The sequence below is a fragment of the Zeus faber genome, assembly GCF_960531495.2.
Source record: "Zeus faber genome assembly, chromosome: 10".
NCBI lineage: Eukaryota > Metazoa > Chordata > Actinopteri > Zeiformes > Zeidae > Zeus > Zeus faber.
Genome location: NC_137199.1, coordinates 27,502,583 through 27,519,420, shown reverse-complemented (window position 1 = coordinate 27,519,420; position 16,838 = coordinate 27,502,583). Strand labels below are relative to the sequence as shown.

Below are 16,838 nucleotides of genomic sequence, written 5' to 3'. Positions count from 1 at the left end.
AACATGGTCGTTTTAGATGGAGGAATGAAGGAATGAAAGGAAATGGAGGCGAGGGAAGGCTTATAACCCTGTGACTGTGATGTTTTTTTCTGATACAAGGTTTCTGCTAGGGGTGCAACGATTCACAGGTACAAATTGGAAACCGGTTTTAACGTTAAAAGATGGGACTACATCGATGCACGGCTCCATGGATCGATCTAAATGGTACCATGAACAGGTCGATGGCCCATTTCTAAGGTGACGACTCGGTTGACTGAAGCTTTGCTGCTCTTTCTAATTTAGTATAAACTAAGCTGTTGCGGAAGACTCACTGATCTAACGTTACGAGTCATGTTACTTTCACGCCGTCGAACTGAACACCTCTCACTCTCTCTCTCTCTCTCTCTCTCTCTCTCTCTCTCTCTCTCTCTCTCTCTCTCTCTCTCTCCTTATCCTTTGTATTATAACCTATCCTTTGTTCTGTATTTATCACCAAACGCAAGCAATAAATCATGATATAATATGACCAACTCAACATAGGACACGGTCGACATATAAACTGCTCTTTCCTGAAGGCCAAAGTGTTATGATGAAGTGAGATGAATTGATATGAATAACATATCTTCATTTAACTATTGAATTGTGAAAAGAAAAACCTTCAATTAAAGTAGAATATTGACTCATTGGTTCAACTTCAAGCCTTGTAATTGTTCGAATCTGAAAATGAACATTCGAAAAATATGCAGTGTTTCAGCAGGCGGCTGCCTACAGTGTATCGCCTTTAGGAAGACGCGGCTCTGGACAGCCCTATTGGTTAGATTGTGTAACGTAAATAAAATAAAATAAAAATCGCAGCCTTTGCGATTTGAAAATTGCGTCCTGCGAAATTGCGTTATATACAGTATAAAACCAGAAACGGAACACCACAATTCATCATAGATCACCATCATCGTGTGACCCTAATAAAAGCTTCTGTTTTTTTGACTCTGTAAGAGCAATTCCAAAAACCATAAACAAAAAACAACAACACCTTCTGTGTTCAGCTCACAACAACCTATTAAATTATCCAACAGCTCAGGCTTTGGGAAGGAGGGTAGCGGGTGATTAATGGGCTTTATAAAATATCTCTAGAAAAGTTTTCCTGCCTATAGTGTGCGCGACAGCCGGGCGGCACAAGATCCAGCCATCCTATTCATTACAGCCCCGACAGTGGGTTGCAGGGATGTTTAATCATATTTAATTCCATTGGATTTCAGAAGCTTGACAAGTAAGCCTCGATGGAGGCAGAGCGAGTGGATGTGAGGACGGAGAGAGAGAGCCAGTGGGCAAGAAAGAGGGAGGGATGTCAGAGAGACTTCAAATAAAGCAAGGGAACACATTATGGTTTGGTTTGGACGAGACCCTCGACAGGTAGTGACAGAAGGGAGGGGGGCGTACAGTGAGCATACAGTAGTCGAAATGCAACAAAAGGGAAGCGGTACAAAGCATCCCTTGGCAACCCGTTGTGATTCTCCTCTAACGAGGCCCGGGTCACATCAGGACTCGCAGCAGCGACGCTTCTCCCGCTCTGTCATCAAGGCCTTTCAAGGCACAAAGAGAGACCGAACACTGCAGAGTACAAGGTGGAGCTGTAGCAGCCGGAAGGCTAAAGAAAGGCGTCGATGACGTGGAGGCGGCTGTGTTGGATCCAGGAACTGCTGAGGGAAAACCAGGAAAGGAAAATCATGGAAAAAGAAACAAACAGACCTAATATGAATATAATTTTATGGCAACTGCATTTTCTTCATTTTGATAAAGCGTTGGTTGAAATCATCACACTTTGAAAAGACGTCCTCATCCCCGTTGCAGACATCTCTCCGTCTTCCAACACAATATATATATATATAACTGTACTGTGCCAGCTGTCCAGGCCACATTCCAACGGGATCAGGATAGGCTCTTCTAATACAGGACAGTGTTTGTGTGTTTTTTTTGTTATTGTCCCTGAATTGTTGAATTCCTATTGATTCTTTAGCCACAAATGAGTCAGTGCAGTAGTGAAGAATAGAATTGCACGTGTGTCTGATCTGCCACCTGTTTGTTCCCTCACAGAAACGCCACAAGGCTGACAACGTAGTGAACAAAAAGGAATGTCAAGGTATAGACATATCTCATTATTTTTATTATTATTATTATTATTATTATTGTTATTATTGTTATTATTATTTTAATATGAAGCCCTTTTCCTTTGCCATAAAGAAAACAAATTGCCTTCCGTTTTGTCATGCATCTTTGTTACAGCAGAGGTATAGATATTTGGCAGTGTTTAATGAGGCAAACCATATTCACTTAATAATTTAGGTAATTTAGGTAACTTAATCATTTAGGTGATGCTTTCCTGTAGGTCACTACCTCACGATTCACACTAACCTTTCTTTGTTTCTGTTTTTCTTCCTATTTTCCTCCACACCGCCCCTGCCGCCCGCAGTGTTGCGAAACGGTGCTTGGGAGATTGTGCACTGGGAGAAGGTATGAGCTCCGGCTGTTTCACGTCTTAACCTCATGTCGGAATAATGACGTTGGAAGATGGTTTCCAGTCGGCGAAACCAGTTTTTTTTTTTTTTTTTTTGTCCCCCTCCCCCCCCCCCCCCCAAGCGGGATATTTTCACACACACACACACACACACACACACACACACACACACACACACACACACACACCCTGCTCCCACACACGCCACCGCCCCATCAGCATCCAGGCACTAATTAATCCAGTATTTCCACATGGACTCCCGTGAGAAGGCAATGCCGGGGGACAGAGAGCAGCTTCTTCTCTGCCTTCGTAAAGAGCCGACTTAATTACTGTGGCCAAAGCGATGTGCCTACAGCGGAAGGTGTAAAGAAGAGCGCTAAGCAGAGCCCGAGTGAAGTAGTAGACGGGGGCTATTTAATGTCTCTGGTGAGCTCAGCTGTTGGTGGGCGCGTACGTCACATCGCAGCAGAACGACTAAGCCTCTCTCCTGGCTGGTGTGTGTGTTTGTGTTTGTGTGTGTGTGTGTGTGCGTGTGTGTGCGTGTGTGTGCGTGTGTGTGTGCGTGTGCGTGCGCGTGAGATTCAGGTGAGGCATTTGTGGGATTAGGTTATCTTTGAATCAGTTTAATCACGGTGTCGAACAATACAAAGATGGATTTAATTCAGATGTCTCGCCAGCAAAAGGCGCACAGTAGACTGTTACGCACATCAACGTGGCACTTGCTAATTAAAATCATGGACGATAAAGCTAATCAGAACGGATGTTCAGTGTCTGCCTCCCCTCTCAACGCTGATTCCGTGCTGTTTTAGCTCCGGTTTCAAATTAAAGTACAAATCTTCTCTGGAATCTGGCGTCGCCTGAATAATGGATGCTTGTTACATCTTGGATCATGCATATTGTAAAAGCTGCTACTTGCGCTGAATCGGGCTTCATCTCCATTTTCTTCTACCGCTCAGCTCCCAGGGCTGTGCACTTCTTTTCAAAACAATTGAATGATGGTCACACCCATTGGAGCCATTTCATTTTAGCTCTGCCACTTCTGCAACTAATCGATCACCACTGCTCGTTACGCTCACTTAGAGTGAGATTTCCTGAATTATGGGGAATACAATTAGTTAAGTACAAATGAAGGCTCCAAAAAAACAGAGTTTTCCGGAATAAATCATTTCTGCTGAGATTGTCAAACGGATGGAAGGTGCTCATTGGGTTATTTTTGTTACTGAGCACCCTTTTTTAAAGTCAAGACAAGGTTATTTCCTTGTCTTCATAATGCTGTGCAGTGCTTTCAGAGATGGTAATGCAAAATGTAATTATTTTTTTTTTTTTCAGGTTAACATGAAACTTCTTTTCATTTTTGGTGAACTGACGCGATCCTTCATCCATGTTGTCAACAGGCAGCGCACGTGCACTAACCGGCATGTATTTCGCAGGTTGAGGTGGGCGACGTTTTTAGAGTAATTGGCAGCGATTTCGTTCCAGCGGATGCTATGGTTTTATCGTCCAGGTACCGAGGCCGTCCTGCTGGTGCAACGTGGCGGAGGTCGCCCCTCGTTCTCTTCTCCTCCTCCTCCTCCTCCTCTCACCCAGCTCTCCCTTAAGAAGTGATGGAAAACCTCAACTGAAAAGAGACTCCACCCACAAAAAGCTCAGTCTCAAAGTGCACTGCATGCAGCGTATGGCACGCTGCGTTCGATATATTAATTGTAAAAGACATGAAATGTTAAATTTTTAAGAATTAAAAAAAAGAACGTGAAGCGGTGTAGATTGTGCATGAACCATCACTTTAGGCGGTGTAGCTGCAGCGCGGGTTTGGATTAGACTTGATCAGCCATGTGGACATACACGAAACAAGCTCCTCCTTCGACTTCCCACGTGACATTTGGACCTGCTTTGACCCCAAAGGTTTCGGCCCCGGCTTTGTTATTCTCGATTATAATAAACTGATGAAAAAGCAAGTTCGCAATCAAATTTTCAAAGTGAAGCCACCTGCAGTTTCTTCCCATTGGATTTCTCAACTAATTATCTACGTATATGTCTTCATTTGTAGAAGGATAAATGATTGCTTTTGCGACCCAAATGTTTTTTTTGTTTTGTTTTTTGAAAAGGAGAACAGAGGACGAGCCATTCCCTGATCGCAAATTTGTTGTTTATTTTGTTTGCCCTTCTCATCCTTCCGGGCGGTAACAGTTGTCTCTTCCTTCCCCTGTCTCCCTGTCCATGTCTTATTTGTTTTCCTTTGTTTGTTTGTTTGTTTTCTTGTTTTTAAACCCCCCCCCCCCTCCAACTTCCACCTGCTGGTGCATGCTGGGTAATAGGTGGCTGTTGGGGAGGTAGTCAGAGCGGCCAACGGGGATCACCTCCCGGCTGACCTCGTCATCCTGTCGTCCAGGTCAGGAAACCGGCATCACCGCTGAGCTGGGCGGCCAGGCCCTCGTCTCCGCTCCACTGATAAATGTTTAATGTTGCTCTGGAGGAGGGACGGGGGCCTCCCATTGTGTTGGCAATCGCTGGACGTTGAGAGCGCCGAAGGTCGCGCCGCGTTCCTCTACATTTTAGCTCCCTCGTCATGTCCCTCTCCTCAATATTCTCCAGCACAAGAGCGAGAGAGAGACAAGCCGTACCAGCCACACGGTCCAGACTGAACCGAGGCACTTTGAAAAGCACTCCTTTTTAAGTTTGGATGTTGACATACAGTACAGTACGCTCCATGTTTTGTCCAACCGCTGCATGGCTTTGGATGCGCACCAAACGCAGAGTTTGAAGTGATGTCGTGCATGGAGTCACATTCCAAAATCGGTGAAATGCATCTTGACATTGTTGTTTGGCCATGTTCCTCATCGTCACACGAAGAGTCTCCATTGCAGCTCCTTCCTACTCAAGCGGAATTGAAGTCGTTGTTTTATTCAGTGTGTGGGGACGGGCCTATCTGTTCCCTGGCTTTTCAGCACAGCTTGGCGGAAGGGCAGAATCATTTTTAACTGACTGTTTAATGACATCACTCCACCGCTGAGTGTTTTTATTTATTTTTTGACTATCCCTCTGCGCACAAATCACGCTGTTTCTGGAGCAGCCAGACCAGCTAACCCTCAGCACCAGCACACTCTAACCCATCCCTGCACCTCATCTGCCTGCTCTGCATGCCTGCACACCATCGCATCTCACCCAGTCCCCTCTCTCTCTCTCTCTCTCTCTCTCTCTCTCTCTCTCTCTCTCTCTCTCTCTCGCTCTCGCTCTCTTTGTGGACTAATCTCAATCTCAAGGGCAGCAGCAAAGGAAGGGCTTAACCACATCTGTTCCTGCTTTAGTGGAAAAAACATACTTCTTGTTTACCTTCAGAGTATTATTGTTGACTCCCGTTCAGCAAACATTTTTAGGTATTTAAGAAGGTGCGGCCGTAGTCCAATATGATCTTTCTGCGGGAGCTGCCCCTTGTCTTTTGGCCCCAGAATAATTTAGCCTAATTGGATTTGACGTCAATCTTGTAAATCTCCCACACTGAATATAATAAATAAAAAATACACCCAATGTCTTCTAATTGCATTCAGCAATTTCAGATCATACATGATTTGCGATGCATATCCACTGTCTTCTTTTTACTCCAAAACAGTGAACCACAGGGTATGTGCTACATTGAAACCTCAAACCTGGACGGAGAGACGAACCTGAAAATCAGACAGGTGATCACAAATCTCTGTTTTGTTTCCTTGTGTGCGCAGGATACACTGATGCAAGGATGGTGATGTCCGTATTTCAACAGTCCCAAATGGCAGCAGAATACTAATCCACATCTGTGCCGTGCCTGTGACTTTATGACAGGGTCTTCAGATGACGGCAGAGATCAAGGACCTGGAAAGCCTGGTGCGCCTCTCTGGGCGCATGGAGTGCGAGAGTCCTAATCGACATCTCTACGAGTTCGTAGGGAACATCCGTCTGGATGGACACAGGTGGGCGCGGCCGCAGAGCTCCATTTCTGGGCCCTGAGGCGAAGGGAATGATTAGCCAGTAAACAGAACACTCTTTTTAGGGGAAATCGAATCTTTCTTTTGGGGGGGAGAGGTGCTTTCGTGGTATGTGATTATTTATTTAATTGGGTCCTCTTGCACAACAAAGTCTTGTTATGTAAGACTACTGTGGTTGAGGTTTATTAAAACATGTCTGTATTCTGGTTGTTATGTATTCTGATAGAATTATTGCGTCCCTTACTGAACAAGCAGAAGTGCCTAAAACTAAGAGGAGACTTGGATCAAGGAAGATATTTGAAAGGGCTACCTTATCTGTGTTTATGGAACTTCATCATATTGATCATATCATAGAGTGTGATAGAGCTTCTGGTGTTTGTTTATGTGTTATGAGTGTTTTAACAAGCGCTTTAGCTGCTAAAGTTCAAGCATTGACACACCTGACCTGACCTGTTTGGAGCTTTAATGATTGAACTACTTTACAAATGCCCCGTTTCCTACTGCAGCACCGTTCCACTCGGTCCGGATCAGATCTTGCTCCGAGGGGCTCAGCTCAGGAACACGCAGTGGGTGCATGGAATAGTGGTCTATACCGGACACGACACCAAACTCATGCAGGTACAGCATATTTTTGCAGCTTCCTGAAAATATTTATGAAACCAATGAAACCCCAGACAAAACAGGAACATATTGCCAAGCGGTCACAAGCAAAGTATCGCATTTAAACCATAGTGTGTTCTATTGATTCTTTGTTCTCAGTTGTGTTTATTTGTTACGGGTATTTTTATTCTTATTGATATTGTCGAACCCTCAAATTAATATACATAGGGCATAATGGTGCGCTTCTGTGGCTCATAAACATGCAAAGGATGGAGCAACGTGTGTCATACTCCTCGTCCTACATCAGTGGCCGCACTTTTTTCATTTTGTGTTTCCCAGAATTCCACCCGCCCTCCTCTGAAGCTGTCCAACGTGGAGCGCATCACCAACTTCCAGATCCTGGTGCTGTTTGGCTGCCTGCTGGCCATCTCTCTTGTTTGCTCTATTGGCCAGACCATCTGGAAGTACCAGTATGGCAACGCCGCCTGGTACATGGACCTCAACTGTAAGGGCCCCAGCGGCGCATACTGCACCTCTTATTCCACATATTTTTGTATCACTTGTCCATGTCTGCTTAATTCTCTGTCATTTTGAGTTACCTTTGTTAGTGTCAGTGTGTGCTGCTGTTGTTTTTTACGTTGCCTTGGTTACAGTATGTGTGGCACCACAAGTGAAATATGTGGCAATGTGGGAATAGGTAAATTCCCTGTAGATGTAAATGAAGCTGTGACACGCATAGATATGTGATGTGAAAAAGAAATGGTTGAATATCACTGCGCTGCTGTACTCTTTGGTTACTTTCTAATGTTCTTTTTGATTTTTTTTTTGTTATTTTTTGTTTTCTTTTGTTTTTTGTTGTTTTTTTTAACAGCTCCAGGTAACAACCATTTAAAAGCCTTGGCCATCCGTGAATGACCCTCCCTTACTAACCCCTAACAGAAGCTCTGCCTTTGCTAAGCAAATGAAGCCCCCTACCCTCGCCCCCTAAATGGTTGCCCTACTTTCTAAGGGCCCATGCCATGGACAAGTACATACCAGGGATCCAACGATAGGTTTTTCCCCTCCAGCTCTCTTTTACCTTCATTTAGTCCGTTTTAGTGCCTGTTCCAAAAAGTGTCTCTCCTTCCATTTTTTTGTATGGCACGTTAAACACTTTGCAATCTCCTGAGCCCCAGACCTCCATCTTGTCTCCTCTTTTTCCTCTCATAACAAATGAATTACAACTCTTGTTTTTCTGCTCCTTGCCTGCCAAGGAGATGAGGTTGTTCTCAGGAATCTTTTCATGGCACGAGGCTTATTTTGTTTGTGGGTTGAACACGAGGCGTAGAGCAGCCCAAGGGGTGTGTGCTGACATTTTCTTAATGCCTCCACTGTCTTATTTTCTTGTGTTGATGTTGGGAAAGACAGAGGCAGCAAAAACAGATGCAAATCCTTCACGTGGATTTTGTCATCCTTGAAAAAAAATCTGTTTAAAGGACCGTGCTGGCGTTGCATTGAGTTTTTCTCTGTTTATACTAGTCAGCAAACACATTTTACATGACCTGACCCTTTATCATGATTTTTTTATTAATCATATTTTTGGTTCAGAAAATTTTAACGATTATGTTGAGATACGTACCTTAAAATTATCTCCTAGTCCCTCACACAATTACATGTACATTTCTAAAAGTGATTTAATTTTGTAAATCCATGTCAAAGCAATGGCACTTTTGCCTTTGCAAGAGTACTGCAAAATAAAGTTACTGACAAACATACATGTATGTGTTGCCGTAGTTGTCAACAAGACCAGGAGAATATTTTAGGCGGGTTTCTCACCATATCATTGAAATTTTCCCAAAGCCAAAAATAGAGACAATATTAAAAAATTCAAAATTTAAGCTATCATCACGAAAATGGTCAGGGGTGTTGTAAAATGCGTGTGCTGGTGGCTGGTAAATGGGCTAAAACTCAATTTGACACTGGAACTGTCCTATAAAGCAGCATTATGTAACTTTTGGTATTTGGGATTTAGCTCCCCTACAGCAGTTTGACTGCAGTTGCACTTTTACACCACTGTCATAAACCTCGGTCCGGTGTCCGAAAATAATTAATTTTACCGGACAAATCTCAACCTTATCGATTACGTTTCAATAACAGTCTATGTTACAAACGCAGATGCAATCTACACCTAGGTTACAGTGCACCTTGCAGGGACCTTGCCGAGCACTCAGCGAGCACTCAGTCCACGGAGCCGTGGGGAGAGAGGGTGCGGGGAGCGGCCCCTGCTTCCGGTGTGGGTACCAGATGTGCTCGGCCTGGCAGATCGCCTCGCAGGCCCTGAGGTGCGGGCGCACCACTGGCCCGTCTCGCCCACATGTCGGGCGAGACGGGGTGGAGCAGCTACGTTTTGTATGGGGATTATTACCGGACGATGGGTGGGAATGAAAGAGGTGCCATTCTCCATATTACAAGTCAGTGTAGCATCAAAATGATTTTGAAGCTGTTATTTTAAGGTAAACAAAGTTACATAGTGTTGCTTTAACTAAAAGTTCCCACAAACCTTTTGACACAACACAAGGAAATAAAGGCTATACATAGTCATTGTTGATTAGAGAGGCATATTTAAGGTGAGTTGCTATACCAGTTTGCCTGTTGTGATTAAGCTCTGAACTTGCTTTGCAAAGTGCTTATCGTGCCATTTGGGTCATTACTGTGTTTCCCAGTAGGGCGGTGTAGGAAACATTATGCCCTATCAATTTCATCCTGCTTTATGACTTAGACTGTTTTATTATTATTATCTTTTAAATAAATATTTGTCAATAGAGATTGGGTTGTCTCAGATTGGCGCCAATGGGTGACATCAGCATTATAGCCTATTTCTAAAAGAACCTATAGAGCAGTGATGTGGTGAATGTAAGTCATAAAGCAGGTGTCCATCTTGAGACTGACTGTACTCTACTACGGGAGGTTGAGACTCTGTCCACAGCATATTATACAACCAGTGACAAAAAAGAGGGAGGTGGCAGGTTACTATTATCATCATCTTTTTCACATACACCCAAACCGAACGATAAATGCGTATTATGTCTTGATACGCAGTTTCTCAGACACCATCTTGACAATATGGAAGTAGACACTGAACTGGAGACAGTGGCAGAACAGCCAACATGGGATAACTGTTAGCCCGCCCCACATCAGACACCACAGCGAATACGTCGCCAAAGGCTGAGAATGTGCATGCCTGGTAAATAATTAATTTGACTTTGAGCAAGCGGAAAGCGCTGACACCAGCCCATACTGGCATTCTTCCAAGTCCATACATCCCAACAACTTGTCCCCATGCAGATTTAGTGCTGAAAGGAATAACAGTCATTTGTTATACATTCTCACACCTCAATCCCAGTATCTGTATCCACTTAAAGGCAGGTAGAGATATCGGTTTCAGCTCTTCACGGTGTGACTTTTCTGATTATCTTACTTAGTGAAATTGCAGATCTGTTGTTCCATAGAGCACCAAGAACAGGATTTACTGTATGTACAGGAAAGGCATTATCAAGCATTTTCTCAGACAATCTTCGTTCAATGTCTCATTTGCCGAATAGATAAGTAGACAATCATTGAATGGGACCTCCATCTCGTCGCATTTTCGACCCTGGAGCAGAGCTTTAACGTGGGGGGATTTGCAAATACATGGCTCCTTCCACCTGGCTTGGTAGTGAAAAGAAAAGCTAGATTAAGTGATGCTAGAATAAAACTTGTGATTCATCATTTGATTGAGTAACAGAACACAAATTACAGTGATTAAGTAACACCAAAACATTTTGGAGAGATGCAGTGCAACTTCAGTTGAAGGAAAATAGGATATGGGCTGACTGCTGCTCATTAAATAAATCTTTTCACGAGTCACAAAACAAATTCCAGAGGTTGGGGAAAATAGATGGCAGAACATGAAAAGACAAACATGAAGTTGCTTATAGCAAAATACAAGCCAACTCAACCATGGTACACCGCCGCAGTAGAGGGAGCTGAGTTAGATGGAGCGACTGGTCCAGCAGACGCTCATCTTAAAATAGGTAGAGGTTGTACATTGCATTCATTCAGAACTTGTGTCTCCTACAATCCCAACCTAGTTGCAGCCACCTTTGTTTGCAAAACTTGCATCCACAATTTATAGGTGGAGGAATTTCCCTGGAAAAGGGACACCTATTGCATGAATGTTAGTAAATGTGCAATCCACCCTACTTAGAATATATCCTACTGTTATTTGTGGATCCTCACTTAGATACACATTCATAAAAGAGGGAAGCGCATCTTGACACGCAAGGTGAGCTTCAGCTGACAGATGAACTGTGCTTCCAGGCCCTTGCACCTGTTTCATGGATAAAATGCACGTTTCAAGGCCTAGAATGCTTTCTGCAATAAGACGCAAAAGCAGAGTCAATCTCGCTGCGACTTCTGTGGCCAACACTGTCCCCGAAAGGTTTGCTGGAGGTTGAGGCAGCTGACTTCACCAGTGCCTCTAGCATCAAGGTGAGGGACCGTTGTGACCTTGCTGTAGTGTAAATACTTTCTGAGGCAGATGAAGTGGCCCTTTTGTTTATTAAGATTTAAGTACACTCCCTTCTGGTGGTATTTAAAAAAAAAAAAAAAAAAGTAAAATTATTCGGTGTCCATGTGCCGAGCTTAAAAAAACATACTTCCCCCCAAGAACATTATACTTCCAAGCAGATTTATGTCAAGACTTGAGGTGTAAAGACTTGTGCATGTATTGGGTTGCCTTGGTTTGATTGGTTTGTCATTGCTGTTGGTTCACATGCAATTTATTTATCTAACAAAAGTTTCATGAGAGAGCCTCTATTGATGTGAGAAAAACAGTGATTATTATTAACACCCAACTCTGGAAAATAATCCACCCACTCTTTTGCACTTCTTGTTGGTTGAGAGTTTGCTATGGACTGAATCTCCCTCCCTTTGTCTTGAGAGCATCCAACAAGTCTGTCCCCCCCGCCCCCCTCCCCCACACACACACCCCCACACCTCTGAGAGATCCCCCCCCCCCTTATGTGCTGTTGTACTGGTAGCAGTAGCTTCCGTTATGCCATCTTCTTTGTGCCATTTCATTATTTTCGCAATCATTCTGTCATGTCGGGAAGGGCTGGCCCTCTCAACCACAATGCCAAGATGAAGGCTTGGGTTGAGGAAGGTAACTCTTGCACCTGCTGCAAGCTGAGGAAAGGTAAATCACATCAATCCCGTTTGTGTGTACGGTGTGAGTGGGGAAACGTGTTGATCACCGCAGACTGAGGGTGGGAGCCAGCATCATTTGCATAGTGCTTTGTTGAAATCATTGCCTGGATCATGCTGGATGCCAAGGCTGCTGCTATAACATGAAAGACATCTAAAGTAAAGATGACGCAGTCCCTGTTTGCTACCTTGAATCTTTGGGACTTAAAATTTGATTTTAATCAATTGATTGGTAAGACGATGAAGTTGGGAGGAAGAGAAGGTTAATTCCAGCTAATGGACAACGGAAGCTGGTGACTTTCTAAACGTTTGGACAACGTTGTTCATTTGCTGGGAGTAACTTTGGGCAGTTTTTTTTTTCTTTCTTTTTCAAAACCTGTAATTCCCCCGAACCCGGACTCATTGGGGCTTCCTTTGTGTTTGCTATCTTTCTCTAAAACTTGTCCCCTGACAGACGGCGGCGCGGCTAACTTTGGCCTCAATTTCCTCACCTTCATCATCCTCTTCAACAACCTGATCCCCATCAGTCTTCTGGTCACACTGGAGGTTATCAAGTTCATTCAGGCTTTCTTCATCAACTGGGTGAGTTAATGAGCCGCTGGCTTCTCAAAACCGGTTTCATTCTGTTGCATCTCAAATCTCCAATGTTCCCCCACCGAGGGAAAAGAAGGAACAAAATAAACCTTAACGGTCTTTGCAATTGATTGCAGGACACAGATATGCTCTTTGAGGCCACCAACACGCCTGCCATGGCTCGTACCTCCAACCTTAATGAGGAACTGGGCCAGGTAACACACTCACTCCTTCCTACCGGCGGTCACACATAAAGCTCCGGAAAACGCGGGACTCCTGATCGGCCTTGCCTCTCACACAAAAAACAAAAAAACCCTCTGGGTGCAGTCGGATTCGACGCACAGCCTCCTCTTAAAAAAAAGAAAAAAAAAACCATTCCGTCCGGCCGACACAGATCCCTGATTTACCGTCGCCCTCCGTCATGTCTCGCACTCCCTTCTCTCCCCGACGCAGGTGAAATATATTTTCTCTGACAAGACGGGGACCCTGACCTGCAACGTGATGCAGTTCAAGAAGTGCACCATCGCCGGCGTGGCCTACGGGTGAGTCGCACCCCCTCCCCCGCCGTACCTCCATCTTATCCTCCCCCTGACCTCTAAGGCTTCCTCCCCCTTCACCTTCATTAAATACCGCGTGTGCATCGGAGTACATCTGGCGTTCCCGTCTCCTCCCCTGCCTCCTTGTTGGCAGCTGGATCACTGCTCCTCGCAACACGGACTATAAATAAAAGGCGGGCAGACGTTTGCAAAGGCACTTTCCCTTCCTCCTTCTCCGGCGTCCAGTCGGTCGTTTGTCTCAGTGGATCTTATAGTGGGCTCTCTTTTTCCTCTCGTAATAGAATTTCGCTTAAGCCCTTGGGTTGGTGTCCCGCCAGAAATCGGGAGTTTTCTGGAAACATAAAATAACGTGTGATAAAATAACCATTACAGAGAAAGCTGGTCATACCCGGTGTCAAATTGAGATATCGCCCGTTTACTTGTAAGCGCAACTATTTTACTGATGACCATTTCCTTGATGATCGCTCACGTTTAGATTTTTTTGATATTGTCTCTATTTTCGGGTTTTAAAAAACTGATCGGTATGGTGAGAAATTTGTTCTGCCTTTCAATGGGAATGAACAAATACGGCAAAATGAAGTACCTCTGCCAAAAATAGGTGTTACAGTAATTGTCACTGGGACCAGGAGATTTATTTAAAGAACATTTTCTCACCACTCATATTGTCTGAATTTTACAAAAGCGGAAACTAGAGATGATATCAAACATTTAAAGATGTGAGCTGTCATCGGGACAATGGCAAAGTGGTAACGCGTGCGTTGACTCGTAAACGGGCTAAAACTCAATTTGCCACCGGTACGGCCCTTTCATCTTCCACTGTGATTTCTGTAACGTGATTAGACTCGGGTGACTCAGTGACGTCACAGTTTATCCTGTTAGAGGCTGACATATATCTCACTCTGCCTTTAATGCCTCTGTGCCGTGAACGCAGTGTCGTTTTCTTTGGGCAAAGAATAATTAGTTTTACTGTTAGCAGACGCGGAAGGAACCGGGGAGGATCCTCCACGCGGCCCAAGCAAGCGCCGCCGTGACAATACGCCATTAATCCCGTTAGAATTCAATTAAAAACATGATTGAAGTGGCGGCTGAAGGACGTTAAGAGTGTTTCTATCCCCCGTGATGCAGCCTGTTGAGCACGTTGACATTTTCACACCGTTCAAGCAGCAATTTCATGTTGTTGACACGAGGGGCGACGAGTGACAAACGCCTCCTAGGGCGACGGAGGATATTTCCTCGTTTTGGAACGGCAAAAATGTCATTGTAGGTATGATGATTATTTCACGCGGCCCACGGGGATTAGCGTGATGCCCGTTGCAGAGGAGGGCTGCCGCAACATCTGCTGCTCTGCAGGGAAAGAAGCCCTCGCTGTAAAAATGGAAGTCGGCCGCAGCCTCGCCCTCATCCCACAAAAAGACATCCGGCCGTGAATCTGGAAATGAGGACTCCCTCCCTGCCTTATGAATATGGACGAGTGTTTCATTACAGGAGAGCTAAAGGCAGCTTCTAATGAGGCTGTGCCACTTTGGACCATGCTGCTGGTGATTATTACTCGGTGGTCTCTCCTCTCTGAGCTGTGTTGGTTTGTTTTCAAAGTGGAGCTCACCACATAAACAGTTCGTCATAACCGTAATGTAATGTACTAATCTGATTACTCTTTTACTATGTTTCAAATACTAAAACTATTTAAAACAATTAATTTACCAAAATTCCGTCCGCTATATTGAAAGGGGGTCATGGTCCTTGACAATTACAGAAATTGAGGTCGATCAAGTCAGACAAAACGTCCTTTGTATTTGTGTTTCTCACAGAACAAGCACATTTCTCCATCTCAAGCTGATTCACTGAACAACTTGTTTTTGTGGAATGAAAACCAAAACAAAACACATTTTAATTTTGAATCGTTTAAAAAATAGTCGCACTCTGAAATAATAGGGCTCAAAGCACATCACGGTGTTCAGGAAAAGTATGAACCTGAAACACATTTGCTGGATCTCTTTAACAAAACACAAAGACTCAGTGATACTCTATGATACTCAATAATAATAATAATAATAATAATAATAATAATAATGAAAAGCATCAGGGAGGTGATGCAGGGTGATGAGTATAAAGAACGGTGTATTATGCCCTTGATACTAAACATAGTATCAAGGACAGAATTCCACATGATGCAGCTGCAGCACTTTACACATTTCCACAGGTTACATCACTAGATGATTGACGCTGCTTGAAAAAACTTGAAAAAAAAAAAAGATGTTGAGTTGCATTTGAAATTACCGAGGAGAGCTGGGTGTGTTTGCCCCAGGCTGGCGAAAGCATTTCTTATTCACATAACTGCGAACAACGGAGCCGCCCGCGGCCCATGATGAAAACAAAAATAAAATGTGAGGAAACTGTATCCACGGATTACTAAACCCTACCCACGGATTACTAAACCCTACCCACTGATTACTAAACCCTACCCACGGATTACTAAACCCTAACCACGATCACTAAACCCTACCCACCGATTACTAAACCCTAACTCGCCGATTACTAAACCCTAACTCACCGATTACTAAACCCTACCCACTGATTACTAAACCCTACCCACGGATTACTAAACCCTACCCACGGATTACTAAACCCTACCCACGGATTACTAAACCCTACCCACGGATTACTAAACCCTACCCACCGATCACTAAACCCTACCCACCGATGACTAAAGCCTAACTCACCGATTACTAAACCCTACCCACTGATTACTAAACTCTACCCACTGATTACTAAACTCTACCCACTGATTACTAAACTCTACCTCACTGATTGCTAAACTCTACCCACTGATTACTAAACTCTACCCACTGATTACTAAACCCTACCTCACTGATTGCTAAACTCTACCCACTGATTACTAAACCCTAACTCACTGATTACTAAACCCTACCCATTCATTACTAAACCCTACCCACTGATTACTAAACCCTAACTCACTGATTACTAAACCCTACCCACTCATTACTAAACCCTACCCACGGATTACTAAACCCTACCCACGGATTTCTAAACAGTAGCCACGTATTACTGAATTGCACCCACTGTTTACTAAACCATCCTGTAGCCACTGTGAGTTAATAAACCATACCCAGTGATAACTCAACCCAACCAACAGATTACTAAACCCTACCCACAGATAACTAAAAATTAAGCCTAGCGGTTGAAAAGGTGCTAGTACCCATGGATTACTAAACAGTACCCATGGATTACTAAACTGTACCCGCAGTTTACTAAACCATACCTACAGTTTACTTAACCGCACCCACGGGTTAATATACTGTGCCGTACCTACAGATTATAAAATCGTACCCGCAGATTACTAAAAATAAAGCCTAGTGGTTGGAAAGGTGCTGGTGCTCGAAGGCGGGCATGACGAGAGAGTGGGTGTGTCGTGAG

General features: G+C 44.1%; 1 protein-coding gene across 2 annotated transcripts in view; it reads left to right on the top strand.

Moving 5' to 3' along the window:
• Positions 1-16,838, top strand: part of atp8a1 (ATPase phospholipid transporting 8A1) — a 106,461-nt gene that overhangs the window by 32,041 nt on the left and 57,582 nt on the right. The window contains exons 5-14 of one of the 2 annotated variants that reach the window (XM_080007873.1): positions 2,071-2,116; positions 2,447-2,487; positions 4,807-4,880; positions 6,099-6,168; positions 6,308-6,435; positions 6,957-7,068; positions 7,390-7,555; positions 12,728-12,855; positions 12,984-13,061; positions 13,300-13,388. In XM_080007873.1, the coding sequence (XP_079863999.1) occupies positions 2,071-2,116; positions 2,447-2,487; positions 4,807-4,880; positions 6,099-6,168; positions 6,308-6,435; positions 6,957-7,068; positions 7,390-7,555; positions 12,728-12,855; positions 12,984-13,061; positions 13,300-13,388 (932 nt within the window). Of the gene's footprint in view, positions 1-2,070; positions 2,117-2,446; positions 2,488-4,806; positions 4,881-5,114; positions 5,190-6,098; positions 6,169-6,307; positions 6,436-6,956; positions 7,069-7,389; positions 7,556-12,727; positions 12,856-12,983; positions 13,062-13,299; positions 13,389-16,838 lie in introns of those variants that run through there. The other variant, XM_080007874.1, reaches the window with a different exon arrangement.